This window comes from Galeopterus variegatus, unplaced genomic scaffold, assembly GCF_000696425.1.
Source record: "Galeopterus variegatus unplaced genomic scaffold, G_variegatus-3.0.2 Scaffold687, whole genome shotgun sequence".
NCBI lineage: Eukaryota > Metazoa > Chordata > Mammalia > Dermoptera > Cynocephalidae > Galeopterus > Galeopterus variegatus.
The window spans coordinates 686982-705589 of record NW_007726798.1 but is presented as its reverse complement, the minus strand read 5'-3'; the positions used below and the strand labels follow the sequence as shown (position 1 = coordinate 705589).

Here is an 18608-nt window from a genome sequence, read left to right as displayed (position 1 = left end):
CAGTATTATTGTAACTAAAAAAAATATTAATAAAAACCAAACAAAAAAATTAAAATTAAAAAAATTAACATTAAGCTATTATATCATCAAATATTCACTATAAAACTTTCAGAAAAAAATAGATGATACAGTTTAAATGTGTCCCGTGAAAGTTTATGTGTTGGAAACTTGATCCCCATTGTAAGAACCTTAAGAGGGTGGGAAATCCAATTATGGTACTTGAAAGGTGGGGCCTTTAAGCAGTGATTAGATTGTGAGGACTTTTTTTTTTTTTTTTTTAAAGATGACCGGTAAGGGGATCTTAACCCTTGACTTGGTGTTATCAGCACCATGCTCACCCAGTGAGCAAACCGGCCATCCCTATATGGGATCCAAACCCGTGGCCTTGGTGTTATCAGCACCGCACTCTCCCGAGTGAGCCACAGGCCGGCCCCGATTGTGAGGACTTTGAATGGATTGATCCATTCATGGAATAATGGTTGTGATTCTGATGGGTTTACAAGGAGAGGGAGTGAGAAAGTTAGTTCTCTCTTGATCAGCCCATTCTTTCCCCATGTGATACTCTGCTCACCATGGGACCCTGTAGAACATTCCCACCAAGAAGGTCCTACCAGATGTGTTCCCTGGACTTTGGACTTCCCAGCCTCCAAAACTGTAAGAAATAAATTTCATTTCTTTATAAATCATTCAGTTTTAGGAATTCTGTTTTAAGCAACAGAAACAGACTAACATAATAGGACAAAATCTTTGGGACCTAGAGTTTACACCAAAAGCATGATCTATAAAAGAAAAAAACTGATAAGCAGGACTTCATCGAAATTTAAAACTTTTGTTCTGCAAAAGACCCTGTTAAGATGATGAAAAGATAATCAACAGATTGGGAGAAAATACTTGCAACTACATATCTGACAACGGACTCATACCTAGAATATGTAAAGAAATCTCAACACAAACAAGCCACTTAGAAAATGGACAAAGAACAAACATTTCTTCAAAGAGGACAGATATACAGATGGCAAATAAGCACATAAAAGATGTTCAACACCATTAATCACTGCATTGTTCAAACACCATTGACTTAGGGAAATGCAAATTAAAAACACAATGAGATATCACTACACCCCTATCAGAATGGCTAAAATAAAAAAAGTGATAACACCAAATGCTGGTGAGGATGAGAAGAAACTGGATCATTCCTATCTTGCTGGTGGGAATGTAAAATAGTACAGTCACTCTGGAAAAGAGCAGGGCAATTTCTTTAAAAACTGAACTTGCACTTGCTACATGACTCAGCAGCTGCATTCTTGGGCACTTATCCCAGAGATGTTCATATGAAAACCCATACACGAATGTTCATAGCAGCTTTATCTATAATAGCTCCAAAATGGAATCAGCCCATATCCTTCAGCAGGGGAATGGTTAAACAAAGTGTGATGCATCCATACCATGGAAGCCTGCTCAACAATTTTTAAAAACCCACTAGCAACACAGGCAACACCTTAGATGGATCTCAAGGACATGCTGTGTGAAAAAAAGCCAATCTCAAAAGGTTACATACTGTATGATTCCACTTATATAACACTCTCAAAATGACAAAATTATAGTGATGGAATACAGATTAGTGGTTGCCAAGGGTTAGGAAGAGTGGAGAGGAAGGGTAGAGAGGTAGGGTGGGAAAGTAGGCTGTGAATATAAAAGGATAGGTAACACAAGGGATATCTTTGTGGCAACGGAACATTTTTATATAGTGATTGAGATGATGATTACCCTAATTTACATATATTAAATTGCACAGAACTACACACATATAAATGAGTGCATGTAAAATTGATAAAATCTAAATGAGGTGTATAGATTGTGCCAATATCAATTTCATGGTTTTGATATTGTACTATAGTTATCTAAGATGTTAACAGTGGGGTAAAAGGGGATGAAGGGTACATGGGACCTCTACGCTAGTTTCGCAATTTCCTATACATCTATACTTATTTCAAAATAAAAAGTACCCTACTTTCTTCCCTTAAGAAAAGCTTCTCAAAAGAACTGTTTACATACTCCACAGCGAATCGCAAACGCTGTTACTAGTATACCACTCTAATCACCTTCCAATCCACTAACACACTAGCAGCCGGAGTCAACTTTTTTTTTTTTTTTCCTTTTTTCGTTTCCGGCAACTGATCGCAACGCTCGGTGCTGCGCCTGCACCTCGCTCAGCCAGCGAGCAGGAACTGGTCTGCATGTGGGATCCGAACCCTCGGCGGGAGCGCAGCCGTGCTCACGCAAGCGGCGCACTGTAGCAGTGCGCCACCAGGCCGGCCCTGGAGTCAACTTTTGAAATATCAATATTTAATCACTCCCCACTTCTTAAAGCCCTTTATTTTTTTATTTTTATTTTTTTCCTTTTTGTCTTTTTTCGTGTCCGGCAACGGACCGCAACCCTCAGTGTTGCGCCCGTACCGGACCGGGACTGGCAACGGGATCGCAACCCTCGGTCCTGCGCCCGCCCCTCGCTCAGCCAGTGAGCGGGAACCGGTCTGTATGTGGGATCCGAACCCTCGGTGGGAGCGCCGCCGCGCTCCCAAGCAGCGCACTATAGCAGTGCGCCACCGGGCCGGCCCCTTAAAGCCCTTTAAATAGCTTCCTATGGCTTAGAATAAAATTCAACGCATAGTTAAAATAAAAACAGTGCTGTAATGTAGCCCCTATGTGGTGTCATTCCACACCATCTGTCTTCCACCAAGCTCCAGTCACACTCACATTGCCCTCCTCAAAATAGCCAAAACCTTCCTAGCCTTGGAGCCTCCGTACAAACCGTTCTCTCTGCATAGAGGAGAGGAAGACAATGGTTTCAAATGCGACCTCCAAACTTCAAATCACAGGGTTCTGAATCCTGCAAGCTTTGATTAGCAACTGAGCTGCTTCTCACAGGAGCAACTCCAGGCAGTGTGTGCCACGAGCTGATTGATTTAAGACCGGATCCAGATCTTCCAAGCAACACCAGAGACGGCAGCTAATAAACAGCATATTTGATTACTTATAGCGTGCTAGGTCCTTTTATCCTCAAAACGACCACCTACGAGAGAGCCTAAGATCCTATTCACAACGGAGCTTTTAAGGAGGTTAAGTAACCCTCCTAGAATAGAAAGTGGAGTAGCTGTATTCAAAGCCAGGCGTGCTCTTGACCTTTACTCAACCACTGCCTTTCCTCCAGCCCACAAATACAACGAATGAACCCTGCAGGTTAGCAGCTCCTGGGAACTGAGGGTGGAGCTCCACGGCATCTCGACCTTCTCTCATGCTCGGGACAGGAAAGCACGAGCAGGGGCATAGCTCCAGTTCAAGGTACCTGTGCGGGAAGGAGCAGCGCAGGTGGCGGGGGCGGGCCAGCGGCCACTCACCTGGTGCTGGCGCTGCGGCCACCCCCGCACTGCGGCCAGGGCCTCCCTGACGCCGGCCCGCACGTCCAGGGGAAGCCCCCGGGAAAACCCCAGCGGGCCCGTCCGCAGGCACCCCCCAGGTAGCGCAGCGCCGGCACCATCGCCTGCACCCTCTTCCCTTTCTCAGTCCCCACAGGTGGCCACTCGAGCCTGACACTGCCCGGGTCCAGGCGCTCTCTAGCCCCGCCCCTAAGCAGGGGCCAATGAGATGCGCGCCTTCGCCCACGTGGGAGCGGCCGCGGGTGGCCAATGGACGCACGCGGCGGAGGGCAAAGGTCATGTCGGCGCGCCGTAGACGCGGTCACGCTCGCTCGCTCCCTCCACCGACGCCGTGAGTAGAGGAGCTAGGCCCCGGGCGGGGCGGGACTAGGGTGGTGGTTAAGCTCCGATCTCTCCTTTCTCCCTTTTCCCAACGCTGGGCGGACTGAAAACCTGGCCGGCCGAGTCGCGTATATTCGACCTTCTCCACCGAGCGGACTTGGGGCAGCGGGAGAATGTCAGGGCGTGATTATGGTGAAAATTCTCGTTTGGGCGGGCCGAGCGGCTTCCCTGCTCCTGCTCGGCCCCGCCCCCGCTCGGCCCCGCCCGCAGCCTGCTGGAGGCCCATTGCTGGGCACCGGAGGTCTCCAACTCGGTTCCCACCGAGCCGAGTGTCCACTAAAGGCGCGCTCCTTGTCCGGTCCTTGCCCTCGCTTCGGACGGAGCTCCTTGTCACTGCCATGCCTGATAGCCCGCAGTCTTCTGGACTTCTTTTTGTGAGGCTCCCGGCAGTGTCATTCATTCAGTCATTGATTCGTCTTGTGAATATCAAGTGTCTACTTTATACTGGACCGGGCACTGGATACGAGATGAACCACACAGCTCGGTCTCTGCCATCATTTTGCAATCTGTACCGTTTTCTTAAATATTGGACCGAGATACAGTTTTAAACATACTGTGTGGGCCTAAGAACAGCGAATCACCTGTGCAGGTCACTTCACCCCGTTTCTTTATTGGAGGGGATAGATAGGCTATGTAATCTCTAAAGGATCCTCTAACTCTGTAAAAGTATGTGATTTTCTGTCACCGTGAGAATTTAACACTCTTTTCTATGCTTCACGGCAGGTTTTAATTTTTAGGGTCATGACAGCTGAACAGAACAGAATAGAATAATATAACTTTATTGTTGGAAGGCTTTACTTACCAGTTTCAATCTTGGTTCCAGTCTTTAGTCAGGTGGCTCTGGGAAGTCATTTCACCTCTTTGCCTCAGACCCTCCTCTGTGAACTAGGAATAATAACAGTGTGACCCTCATAATATCTTTGAGCGGATTACATGAAATAAGGCTCATTAAGTGATCACCACAGTGAAGCGTTCAGTAAAGGACGGCTTTCTGTTATGTTAAAATGGTTTTACCGCCAGAACAGTAGTACTTATTTTGCTTTGTGAAAACAACGTAGAATATTGCCTGCTTATTCCCTTACAAATGAAAATGAGATGGTTATTTTTTAAATTCCGTTTCTATTTTAATTGTAGCTTTCCATACAGCTGTAAGAAATAATAGAGATCCTGTGTACTCTTTACTCAATCTCCCCCAATGATAATATTTTGCAAAACTATGTAATGCAACATCACAACCAGGTAATTGACATTGACACAATCCATTGGTCTTACCCACATTTCCCCAGTTTTATGTTTCTCTGTGTGTATTTAATTCTATATAATTTTTATCACCTTGTAGATTCTTGTATCTGCCACTACAGTCAAGATACAGCACAGTTCCATCACCAGGAGGATTTCTGGTTGCCCTTTTATAACCACACTTCTCTCTTGTAGCCCCTCCCTCCAATCTTTTCTCCCTTTCTAAAATTTTGTCATTTCAAGAATGCTATATAAATGTAATTATATGGAATGTAACTTGAGATTGGCTTTTCCCACTCAGCTTGATCCCTTGAGATCCATCTACATTGTTGCATGTGTCAATAGTTCATTCCTTTTCATTACCAAGTAACATTTCATAATATGGATCACCACAGTATGTTTAATCGTCGACCCGTTGAAGGATCTATGAGTTTGTTTCCAGTTTTTAGCTATTATGAATAAAGGTGTATGAACGTTAGTATTTAGTTTTTTGTGTGAACCTGTTTTTGCTTTTCTAGGATAAGTGCCCAAGAGTCCAATTGCTGGGTCACATGGTAAGCATATGTTTAATTTTGTAGGAAACTGCCAATCTGTTTTTCAAAGTGGCTGTACCATTTTATGTTCCCATCAGCAATGTTTGAATCATTCCATTCTCCTCGTTGTCACCAGCATTTGGTGTTGTTACTATTTTTTATTTTAACCATTCTGATCGGTATATACTGGAGGTGGTTATTTTTTTAGTTTGCACAGGATATAGTTATATACTTCAAAGGGCCGTGATCAGACTTTTGTGGGCCAGCTCAGTCCATAGTCTTGATTTTGAGCTATGTGTTTCTTAGTTTAACATGGGTAAAAGAACTCAGAATACACGTCTCTTTTTATAAAATTTTCTCCGCTTACCTTCCCCTTTACTGCCAGGTTTGACTGTACAGTAGTTTGTTTCAATTAAGTAATTTCAAATCAAAAGCTTACCTTGCATTCATACACCCTGTAATACCTGTGGGTAGAGATATTTGTATTCCTGACACCACCCTCCTTCGTTGAGAATTTGTGTTCACCTTCTCCCATCTAGGTCAAAAACTATGAGAAGTTAGTTCAATGAGTGCCATGTGATATTGGCCTAGGAATGGCTTTGGGGATATTTGCTTGTAATTCCTAATGAGTTGCTCTGTTGGTCTGTTTCCCTACATTCTATACATCTCAGGAATAAGAACTGGGATCAATAATGGATGGTTTACGTGGGATAGGGTTGTAATTTGGGGGAAACTCCCCAATTCTGATGGCACCCCATCCCTCTCTCCACACATTACCCACACTTAAGAATTAGTTGATTAGTTTTCAGTCTTTTTGACCACCAAATCAGCCATCACTTTGAATAGCCCACTAAGTAATTGCATTATTTATTTACTTATTTATTCTGGTTTTTGGTGGCTGGCTGGTATGAGGGTCTGAACCCTTGACCTTGGTGTTATTACACTGCTCTAACCAACTGAGCTAACTGGCCAACCCAGTAATTGCATTTAATATGTAAAATGAGAACTACTTTTTAAAAAAAACTTAACCGTTTTTAGGCAAATGGGGAAACTGCTAATCAACTTTACTCAGAAAACACTTCTGTTTGTATAACCCTATTTTGAGTAACACATTGGAGGTCTGGCCTTCTCCAAGTTACAAACATAATTGCAACTTTTAGAAACACTGTTACAAACTTATGGCTCTAAGACATGGTCTGATAGTAAAAAGTTTGTTTTTGTTTTTTTTCATAGTTTGAGTTCTGGGATTATTTGTGGCAACAGTAATTTAGTAGTGGTTATTTTTTAACTTGTTTTTAACTGGTTTCTTTCAATTTATTAGAGCTAAATTCACTTACCCACCACTAGATGTCTCTTCTTTCTCTATAGAAAGCATTCCCAGAAATAGCTGCTGGGACTTAAGGAGGAATAATTCCCAAAATCGATTAGCAAAGTTGCAGTTGAGAATGCAAGAACCCCCCAATTTGTTTTTACTTTTATTGCCAAATATAAAATTAATTTTTATGTTTAAATTAGTTATAGTATCCAGTGTTTTTAGAGATCACAGCTAAAGTAAATTTGGCCTTCTCTTTAAGTTTAATTATAAGATGGGCCAAAATGAATCGAGTGAAAGTATTCCATTTTCAAAGACCACTCTAATTCACCTGCTTAATAACAGTTTCTCTGGTTTTACCTTTCTCCATAGAAATATGTTAACCATTGAAGACTATTAATTAACAAGTATTTATTAAACTTGCATTATGCTGAGAAAAATGGAAATGAATAAGATGTGATCCTTGCTCTTCCTTTTGCTCTGCATACTTTATTTCCTTCTTCTTCACTGGAAACTTGTAATCATTATTTAAGACCCTCCTCAAAAGATACTTGGAGTGTGAAGCCTTCCCCTCACTCCGTTCTCTAGGCTCTCATGGCACTTGTTCCCACCTCTGTTAAGACATCATGTTGGCTGATACTTATCTGTTTATATGTCTTCTTCATTAGAGTATACATTCCATGAGGACAGGAACCATGTCTTTCTGTGCATGTCTTATTCTCCTTTTTTTATATTTATTTGTCTTTTTTTTTTTTTTTTTTTTTTTTTTTGCACTAAAGACAGCAGACATTCAGTAAACATTAATTGTGTGAATGAATGAATGATTGGATGGACGTTGCATTTCAGTAAGACCTTGAGGGTGAGTAAGGTTTCCACAAACAGGATTAGTGGGTGGTGGTGGGGTTAAGAGAGGGAACAGCCTGAGTAGGAGCTGGGAAAGCCCAGATTTGTAAATGAGATTGGCAACCAATGGAGCTGTTGGAAGTGAGGACAGGTGAGGAGAGCTTTAACAAAAAGCTGGAAAGTGTTGAGAACGTGAGAGGAGACAGCAGAGGGAAAAGTTTGCAGTAAGAAGACAGAGTGATGGTGGAAAAGGGATGAAGAGGGTAGTAGGTGACCCCAGGGTTCTGTCCTTAGGCCTCCTCTCTCCTGGTTCCACAACCTCAACATCCTCAGTCACTTCCTCAGCTCTCCGGTGGTTCCCACTCAGACGTCTTTCTAGTACTCTTTTTTTCTCTTGAGTTCTAGAGCCTTCTGATGACTGAAGAACGGGTCCTAGACTGGTAGGAGCCAGAACTAGGTTCAAGTTTCGGCACTGCCACTAATTAGCCATGAAACATTGAGCAAGTCCTTTTAAACACATGCGTTTATTAATACCCCACCTTGTTCCAGAAAGGATTTAGGGTGTTAGCAGGTTACTTAATATCAGGGCTTCAGTTTCCTCATCTCTAAATCTGAAGTTTGGTCTAGGTGATCTAAGTTCCTTCCAGCTCTAACATATTGTAACTCTGATTCCAGTGATTTGTTGGTCATTTCAACTTACAAGTCTTGCCAGTGCTTCATATTTAGAATATGAAGAACTGAAAGAGAAAAAAGAAAAACAAACAAAAAACAAAACTAAACCCACAGCCCTGTCCTCTTGATATTGATTTCTTTTTCTTTCTTTCTTTCTTTTCTTTTTTTCTTTTTTATTTTTTTGGTTGTCTGGCCATATGGAGGTGTTGGAACCCTTGATCTTGGTGTTCTGATGTTGATTTCTGTTAATGGCATCACCATCCTACCAGTGACCCAGGACCAAAACTTAGTGTCATCTTAACTCCTCTAGCCTTTGCCCCTACATCTCAATTACTGACCCATATGGAGTGTAACACTGTCATGTCATTCCCCTTTCCTTTGGCTTCATGTAGTTGAAGCTCTTGTTGGCTGTCTGTCCCATTTTATTGACCCTCTATCTTGATGCTCCTGTCTCATTAAATTTCCTAAAGCACAGCTCTAACAACGCCAGTGCTCTGTTCCAAAACCCCAGTTACTCCCAACTGCTTGGAGAATACAGTCCAAATTCTCTAGCTGAGCATGAAAGACCCTTCCTGTCCTGACTGTACAAATTGTCTGCCTCTCCTTCCCATGACTCCCATGTGCTAATGAAACTGAATCACATCATGCCTTAAATGTTCCTGCCTCAGCTAATAACCTGCCATAACTTTTCCTAGTACTTTTTTGTCTGTTGAAATCCTCTCTGTCCTACTTTAGCTCTTTTGGCGGCATTTATCAGGTTCAGTCATTTATTTTAACTACTTGGTAACTTTTCTTAGCCCGTTCCACCCTGCATTAAATTGTCAGCTCCACAAAGGCAGAGACCATGTTTCATTTATCTTTGTTTCCCCCCTAAACACACACACACAGACACCCCTGACACACTACTAGAGAAACTTGAATCGAGATGAATCAGAATGAAACCTAGTCCAAAAATCACTTTCTCAACCCATGGTTATAGATTTTTATAGCTGGAAATCATCTGAGGAAATCATCTCATTTTACAAATGAGAAAACCAAGGCTCAGAGGAGTGAGGTCACTTGCCCAGTATTTCCAGCTTCCCTTGCACAGTTCTTTGTCTGCACTGCTCTGGGGACCCCACTTGCAGCCTTTTCATAGGCAGGTCTATTTTCATGCCTCTTCTTCCTTCCTGGTTATAAATGTCTTAACCTTGACACATTGCTTTCCAGGTGATTTTAGTTCATCATTTTGATACTGGAAATGTAGATTGGGAGTGGAAGACTAATTTGAGCAAATTTGTAGTTATGCTGCCTGAATGAACACAAGGTGGCAACACTGCACACAGACTCCAATTGAGGTTTGAATAGTGGAACTTTATGTTTAACGCTGGAAGGAACCTTAGACACCATCCAGTTCAACCCTTGTTTTTGCAGAAAAAAAAGAACCAGAGACAGGAGTGACTTGTCCAATAATTATTGAGTGGCAAGTGAGTCATCAGCTTTATTGGCACAAAAGCATTGACTCCAAAATTGTGAAGTAAGTTACTGTATGTATGGGACTCTAATTGCCAGATGATGATCTAATGTGAGTACTGTTTTGTGTGTCTAGGTCAAATGATGCTGTTTGGAATAATTTCCCGGCATTTACGTGGCTTAAAGAAACTCCCATGGTCATGTGACTCCAGATATTTCTGGGGCTGGTTGAATGCAGTGTTTAATAAGTAAGTTACTAACTAAAGTGAAGAAATGTGGGGGTTGTTACGGCTAGATGAGTTCCCAGTAGCTAGTTGGATTATTTCTTGTATTTCAAATGTTTTTGAACGACGTGTGTGGTAAGAGCCTAATTTTGTTTGCGAACAAACAAAAGATATGTACAAACATAGGAAAAAGACCAGAAAAATAGATTACAGAATATGAACTGTGGCTGTCTGGGTTGCAGGATTTTGGTGATTTTTATTTGTCTTTTTGATGCCTTTCAAGTTTTCTTTTCTTTTTTTTTTTTGGCAGAGGAGGGAGGTGGCTGGCTGGAATGGAGAACCAAACCCTTGATCTTAGTGTTACAGGGCCATGCTTTAACCAACTGAGCTAACTGGCCAGCCCTCAAGTTTTCTAAACTAAATCTTTATTACTTTTATAATCAGCAAACTTAGTAAATAAGGGCTGGCCAGTTAACTCAGTTGGTTAGAGCGTGGTATTGATAACATCAAGGTCCAAGGTTTAGATCCCTGTACTGGACAGCTGCCAAAAATAATAATAAAAACTTAGTAAGTGTAATTTTTAAATATTTAATTCTATGACTTCTTTTTTTTTTTTTTTTTTTCCTTTTTTCGTGTCCGGCAACGGATCACAACCCTCAGTGTCGCGCCCGTACCGGACCGGGACCGGCAACGGGATCGCAACCCTCGGCGTTGCTCCCGCCCCTCGCTCAGCCAGTGAGTGGCCTGTCTGTATGTGGGATCCGAACCCTCCGCGGCAGCGCCACCGCGCTTCCCAAGTGGCGCACTGTAGCAGTGCGCCACCGGGCCGGCCCAATTCTATGACTTCTTAAGGAATGTAGTTAGCCTTTTGAATACTATCAAGGGAACTTAAATTTTTTAAAAAACTAGTAGGTGGCATGCTTAGAAATATCATTTTGAAACTGATGACACTAACCTCATTGCTTAAGATAGCATATGATCACTAACTAGAGAAAAAGGCATATGTAGAAATTAATAAATATCACTTAATAAGATTAATTTGAACATGAGCTCAAAATTATTCCCTCTTTAATCTTTTATCTTTAATAAAAGTGTTAACCATCTGTGGTCATTCATTCAATACATAGTGACTGAGTGTCTCTGGGGTCAGGTACTGTGCTACATATGAATCAATGAAGACTCATGTCTGCTTGATAAATTCATATAAAAATAACATGCTTTGACACAGTTCACTTGGTAACAAAAAACAAAGCAAAAAAGTTGGCAGATAGAACTATAGTATTTTTTTCATGAATTTTTTCAATTATCTCCCTCCTCAGTCATTTGAAATGAAAATTGTTGCTGTGTTGTATTTATGTCAGTGAATACAGTTAAGAAACTAGTGATTAGAGTAGAAGCAAATTGTTTTTGTTCTCTTGCCAACAGAGTGGATCATGAACGAATCAGGGATGTTGGCCCCGACAGGGCAGCATCTGAGTGGCTGCTGCGCTGTGGGGCTTTGGTGCGCTACCATGGCCAGGAGAGGTGGCAGAAGGACTACAACCACCTCCCAACAGGCCCTCTGGACAAATACAAGATTCAAGCAATCGATGCCACTGACTCTTGTATCATGAGTATTGGATTTGATTACATGGGTAACTACCCTATGATTTAGCTTATAGGAAATGCAGGTGATTTACAGTGACTATTTTGTTGTAGTTGACTGACTATTATAGTGATAGGTATGTCCTTTTTGCCCATTTCAGTACAATCAGGTTTGTTTCTTCCTGTGTTGGATATTTATTTTCAAATTAAGTAGAGGTTACAAACATCTTTCTCTCCTCCCTCCCCTCATTACACTCATTTCTACATGCTTTTGTTCTGATTTGTTGACTTAAAATTCAGGGTCCTGTTTGTCAACTATCTTTGTCAAACTTCTGTCATTGAGAAACACTCAGTAATGTATGAATAATTATATCCACACAGCTTCTGCTTATGTGAGCATTTCTTTCCTCCAATTCATGAGCATCTGACTGCAAGGTGGCCCTATCCATCAGCACAACCTGTGTAGTGAATACCTTACATGGGGGCTGGCCCGGTGGCGCACTGCTACAGTGTGCTGCTTGGGAGCGCAGTGGCGCTCCCGCCGAGGGTTCGGATCCCACATACAGACCGGCCGCTCACTGGCTGAGCGAGGTGCGGGCACAACACCGAGGGTTGCGATCCCGTTGCCGGTCCCGGTCTGGTACGGGCGCGACACTGAGGGTTGCGATCCGTTGCCAGTCACAAAAAAAGACAAAAAGGAAAAAAAATAAAATTAAATAAAATTAAAAAAAAAAAAAAAAAAACCTTACATGGTTAATAGGGTGAACAATCATGCCAGTTTTCATAGGACTTAGAGGTTTCCCTGGACATAGAACTTTCAGTCTTGAAACCAGGACAGTCCTGGGCAAACCAGGACATTTTATCATCTTAATGGTAAAGCAGATTCTTAAACTGCACTTTTTCCCCCCAGAAGGCCTAGAGCATGTTGAAAAAATAAGGCTATGCAAGTGTCATTATATCGAGGATAACTGTTTGCAGAGGCTTAGTCAACTTGAAAAGTTACAAAAAAGCATATTGGAAATGGAAATAATTTCCTGTGGGAATGTCACAGACAAAGGCATCATTGCTTTGTGTCATTTAAGGTAGGTGGTCAAAGCCAAAATGAAAACTTGATAATGATGTTAAGGTGAATAGTCAGAATTTACAACCATTGAGGGGGTGATATCTTCTTTTAGTTCTGAAACATGTAATTTAAGAAAATGACCTCACTTTCATCTATAATACGTTAAAACGGTTAAAGCTATAGATCTTAATACATTAAGGTCTTATTGCATTTTTTAGGGGCATTTTTAAAAAATTAAATCTACATAACACATCCAGCATGGTGCCTGCCACAGTGTGTCCTCAAGAAGTATTAGTTGCTATGCTTCCTCTTCATTTTTTAAAGCAGTTTCCCCATATTTTTGTTATTATAACATTTGGTAGATACCTGTTAATATTTAAGTCTGTAATTAAGTTGCTTGAGGGGATAAAAACTTTGAAATATTCACCTGTCTCTGGAGCCTAGAACACTGCCTGACATGATCATCAATTTCAAAAGCAAGCATTCATTGGTTAGGAAGGTTGTTTTATATCCTCTTCTACCACCAATCAGATCCATGCCATGGCCTGGAGCAAGTCCTCCAGTACCAAATGCAAAAACAGATAATACTAGCAATGAATGTTTAATTCTAAAGTTGCAGAATTCTGAGTCTTCTCAGAATTATGAAGAAAGAATGTAAATTTGTTTAATTAAATTCCTGGTTTAGAGATCCCATCATTCAAATTCTGAATCTAGTTAATGTAGTTCTACTTTAATATGTAATGGATCTGCCAGTAACCTCAGTATCACAGGAAGTTTGGGAAATTTTAAACATTAGGACTAAAAGTACTAGATTGTTAACCTCTTATGTTAGTTGAGGCTTCAAAGCTTCATCTTCTAATAAAAACTTGAGTACACTTAAGAATTTTCCTCATTTTTCCCTTTTTTTGTCAAGATTCATTTTATCAAAAGAGATCTATGCCATATTGTATATATAACATTCAAATATATATATATACAAAGATTAGCTAGAAAGATTCAGCTAGAAATATTGATGTAATTAAGAATAACTACAATTTCCAAAGTCTGGCTTAATTTCTAGCATGAATTTCATTTAAAGTGATACTAAAACTACTGCTCTAAAAGTCATTTTGAAGGTTTAGGGTGATATAAATATATTCCGTTTGTAATTTTTCCTGAAAGTCAATAAAATGAGTTTATTTTTAATGCTATAAAAGTAAAAGCCAAACTGAAGTGACCTTTTTCTTTCTCTTTTTGCAGAAACCTCAAGTATTTGTTGTTAAGCGATCTTCCTGGAATAAAAGAAAAAGAAAACCTTGTCCAAACCTTTAAGACAGCACTGCCTTCTCTGGAACTGAAATTACACTTGAAGTAAAATGATAGTAATGTGTCTTATTTCAGCATAAAGGATCATTTGAAATTGTTGACCCTAAGAATCAACAAATATTATATAATCATCAACAGAACTATAAGGATGTCATATCATTTTAGAGATGGAGAGTCCATCATATACAGAAAATAAATATTCAGATGTGACTCACTAAAGTTACCAAGTTGGAAGTGAGAATTTATGTATGTTAAATCATCTAAAGAAAAATGCAAACTAGGTAGCATTTTAATTCTAACATATTCCTTATTTAATATAGATAGCTACATAGATCTTGCTCGGTTTTTTGGTTTTTGTTTGTTTGTTTGTTTTGCAGCTGGTTGGTGTGGAGATCTGAACCCTTGGCCAAATGAGCTAACCAGCTAGCCTACATAAATATTATTTGATGTAGATATTGATTTAGGCTTCTCTAAAGCAATTTAACTGAGTAACACATATTCTTTATTGTCATAGTAATTTACAGTATATTTTACTGTAAAGTTATTGAAGCATGTTACTATAAATGCACAATTATGAAAAAGTGGAAGCTACATTACAGATTCATTGGCAGAGTCAATTATGCAGAGTAATTAGTGGTTGTTGAGGCATGCATTTCATATTGCTTCCCAAGATTTGCATGCCTTTCTCATGATCCTGCACTTGTGCGTTCTTGATAGCATACACCCTTTCTGAGAATGAATAATTGCTGGTTAATCTATTTTGTAAACTAAGTCTAGTGTTTTATTAAAACTAGACATTGACACTTGGCTGAATTCTGATAGTTTTGCTGATTGCAGTAGAACAAAGGAAACCATCATAAAGACCAGCAGGTTATGCTTACATTTTTCCTAAATTAGAAAATTGCTTTAGGGCCGGCCCGGTGGCACACTGCTACAGTGCGCCGCTTGGGAGTGCGGTGGCGCTCCCGCCGAGGGTTCGGATCCCACATACAGACCGGTTCCCGCTCACTGGCTGAGCGAGGTGCGGGCGCAGCACCGAGGTTTGCGATCCCGTTGCTGGTCCCGGTCCGGTACGGGTGTGACACTGAGGGTTGCGATCCATTGCCGGACACGAAAAAAGACAAAAAGGAAAAAAAAAAAAAGAAAATTGCTTTAAACAGAAAATTTTAACATATCAATTAGAAACTAATTTTTCCTCTCTCATATCTTGGATACTACCTCCTATGAACACAAAACACATGAAAAGGAAGTATAAAAACAAAAATCAATTTGTATCTAGAAAGCAGTAATAAAGAATGTCATAAATAGATAAAACAGGTCTTTATTTTTACCTGTTTGAAAAGGTTTTTATTCTCTTTTTCTTTGAAAAGTCTTTTATTCTGTTAATGTTAGTTAATGGATTTCTGTATGTTTGGTTTAAATATTAAGCTGTTGAATATAAACTTGACTGGAAATAATTTTAAAATTAGCACTTTCTACGATGAAGCTTTCAGGTAGAAAAATGAAGTTTAGTTGTATTTAGAAACTAGCTTATGTAAATAGCACATAGCATAAATGATATATTATTTACAATTGCCACTGTCATTCAAAATATCAGAAAATAGTAAATTAAAAAAAAAAAGACAAGGGTATAGAACAGCTTTATACGGTATAGTGCTGATTCCATGCTGGAAAAAAAAGATTACAATATGGTTAAATTGAGCATAAGCATAAATTTAGTAGAACTCATTAGAGAAAAATGAGATCTTTTTCTCAGGTTTGTTTCATTACTCTGTGGTGAGACAACTGATTCACCATGATTTAGTCCAGAGCTACTTTTCTATTCTGAATGATTTTCTGTAAAACTATTGGCTGAATTAGGCAGTTATAAGTCATCTGCCTCCGTCAAGTGCATTTTCTTGGATTAAGGAAAAAAAGAAAAACAAAAATTTTAACTATTCACAGAACTTGGATGTCCTTCCTTGTCATTTGAATTAAAGCTACCTAACAGGAATTGACTAATACTGGGATATTATTATTTAACCCACTACCAAGTCTCTGCAAGAAGTTACATACATTAGAGATATCCTAAGGAAGCCTCAGGATATCATTAAACTGGATGGGGTAGCCAACATTATTGAACAGATGCCAGAATTTAAAGGATTACTTAGCAGTAAGTGAATGGGGTCAAACACTTTCATAAAGAAAATCAACACAGGAAAAAAATGGAAGTGCAGAAGAAATGCTTTGAAGATACAGTAAAATACAGTCATGCATTGCTTGACAATGAGGATACATTCTGAGAAATATGTCATTCAGCGATTTCGTCATTGTGTGAACATCATAGAGTGTATTTACACAAACCTAGATGGAATAGCCTTTTATACAGTTAGGCCATATGGTGTAGCCATTATAATCTTATGGGAGCACCATAGTATATGGAGTCCCATCATTAACTGAAATGTCGTTATGTGGCACGTGACTATATAACTTTGAAAACCATGGCTGAGAATGGCTAGGAAACATTGGCAGCACATCAACCAGAAATGGAATTGAGCTGTAAGAAACAGACATGAAGCTTCATATTGCCCTTGTGTCCAGAGGACAAGGATGAAAAAGCTTTTTGATTAGGCACAGTAGGCCAAATCAAAGCTAATTATATGTCATCATTTTAAGTCTCATTGTACAAAGCTAGGAATCCTCAATAATATCATTTTGTACTACTTTCTTATTAGTTTTATTAGTTGTTAGTATAGTGTGTGTGTGTATTATACACACACATACACATACATATAGTGTAAATAGACATTTCAGGGAAAACATCAGTTTATAACCTAACATCTTTCATGACTCAAGTAAAAGCTACAAGCACTTTCTTCTGAAACTCAGATCACTATGTACATTTCTGCCTATATATCTGTCTCTAAGTTTGAGGCTGAGCCGGAGAGAATGAAGTACTATTTGGGGGCTGACAGGTTTCATTCCTGCGAGGTCTGTAGGTCTTGTTCTACCTTTTGACCACCTCAGTCAGTTGCCAAGCTTCATGCCATTGTTTGCGAGGGGAATTTGGGTGAACAAGTGTAGATGGATCACAGTAAATCCATCTTGCCTGCAAAAATGACAAGATACATCTTTTACTGAGGGTAAAGACAAAAGTATATATAAGAAATGTATAAACGTTTAAATACAAAAGCATGTAAATTACAATCTTTTTATGATAATCCATGTGATTTTAAATATTTTGAACAACTTAAATATTCCCCCCCCAAAAAAATCTTTTAAAATAGAAAATCAAGAGAGAGCAAGCAAGAAATGGAATTTTAATCATTCTGATTTCAGGAACTAAAACTATCCTTAAATATGATCTGAGAGGCAGGAGAATAGGACTCGAGGCAACAGAGATTCAAGGAAATACATATGGGCATTTTATAATTTTTTTTTCTGGTGGCTGGCCAGTACAGGGATTGAACCCTGGACCTTGATCTTATCAGCACCACACTGTAACCAACTCAACTGAGCTAACCAGCCAGCCCTGTAATCCATTTTTCACTTGTGGCAAACAAGTATAAATCTTTTTGATTACATCTAATTTGCCAGAGGAATGGCTAGTAGATACAGTTTAAATTCTGTCCATAAGATAAACTTGGCTGCTTAGATAAGCAGAAATACAAGTGAAACTCCAAACAAGTTATTCCTTTCTGTTCTGGATACCATCATCAAACATAGAAGATTGGATCTGGAACTTCCCATTGTATCTTGCCAAGTGGCCTCCCAGTTACTTGCTTATTTTCTCCTGGTATGTTTTCAACATTGTAATTGTTTTCAATCAAGTGTATAAGTTTTATTTTTTTTAAATTATTGATTGATTCCTCCTTTATCATCAATCTAACTCATTAAATGTTTGGAAAACGGTAGTTAGGTTTCTTGGTATTACAGAAGTACTTCTTATTATCCAACGCTGGAAGGATGCTGCTGCTAGTTAGCTGAGGTAGGTACTGCAACTGAAAATACAAAACACAGAATTAGATTCAAATTCATGCCATGCATTTTTTTTATTATTTAGACTACCTCACAAAGGAGGTAATTAAGTAACTTTTTCAGCACAGAAATAAGTTGGGTTTTTTTGTTTTTTGATTTTTTGGGGGGCACAGAATCCAGGATCTGAGAGGACAAAATGTTTTAATTTGGTCTCTGCTTTTCCTTTTGAAGGATTAGTTTATATAGGAAAGCACAAACATGCACATTAAAGAAAATTTAGAGAATATAAAAAAGGGAAAATCTGCATGTTAAACATTATTGGACAAAAAACATAAGTTTACAGGAGTTGAGAGCTTGCTGGGGACCTTAGGGAACATTTAAACCAATGTCTTGTCTTATAGTAGAGTAAACTGATGTATGGAGCATCTAGGTGACTTGCATACTTTTTCTCTTAAAAGGCAAACTGCTTTCTTCAAGCATTCAGAAAATTTTGAATTTATTGCCAATGTCAAATAAGAAGAATACACCTATATTTCTTGTATGGTACAATATGGCCTTAGGTATCTGAAAAGGGTGTACTTTTTTTTTTTTTTTTTTTAAAATGTC

The 18608-nt window shown here is 39.5% G+C and overlaps 3 protein-coding genes across 4 annotated transcripts in view; 1 reads left to right on the top strand and 2 right to left on the bottom strand.

Moving 5' to 3' along the window:
• Window positions 1-3613, bottom strand: part of L2HGDH (L-2-hydroxyglutarate dehydrogenase) — a 64382-nt gene extending 60769 nt beyond the window's left edge. Inside the window, exon 1 of the mRNA XM_008571404.1 lies at window positions 3399-3613. Coding sequence (XP_008569626.1) covers window positions 3399-3538 — 140 coding nt within the window. The 5' untranslated portion in view covers window positions 3539-3613. The remainder of the gene's footprint in view (window positions 1-3398) is intronic.
• Window positions 3614-3717: 104 nt separating this feature from the next.
• On the top strand, window positions 3718-17285 carry ATP5S (ATP synthase, H+ transporting, mitochondrial Fo complex, subunit s (factor B)). Of its 2 annotated transcripts, XM_008571401.1 has the most exons (7): window positions 3718-3768; window positions 5576-5611; window positions 10006-10117; window positions 11519-11727; window positions 12588-12759; window positions 13980-14945; window positions 15192-17285. In XM_008571401.1, the coding sequence occupies exons 3-6, from the start codon at window positions 10011-10013 to the stop codon at window positions 14092-14094; spliced, it is 603 nt and encodes a 200-aa protein (XP_008569623.1). In that variant the 5' UTR covers window positions 3718-3768; window positions 5576-5611; window positions 10006-10010; the 3' UTR covers window positions 14095-14945; window positions 15192-17285. The 2 variants fall into 2 exon arrangements, with proteins under 2 accessions (XP_008569623.1, XP_008569625.1); XM_008571403.1 differs by lacking the exon at window positions 15192-17285 and having other exon boundaries at window positions 12591-12759; window positions 13980-14858.
• A 38-nt stretch (window positions 17286-17323) lies between these two features.
• CDKL1 (cyclin-dependent kinase-like 1 (CDC2-related kinase)) overlaps window positions 17324-18608 on the bottom strand; it is a 59977-nt gene continuing 58692 nt past the window's right edge. Inside the window, exon 11 of the mRNA XM_008571410.1 lies at window positions 17324-18025. Within this exon, the coding sequence (XP_008569632.1) occupies window positions 17918-18025 (108 nt within the window). The 3' untranslated portion in view covers window positions 17324-17917. The remainder of the gene's footprint in view (window positions 18026-18608) is intronic.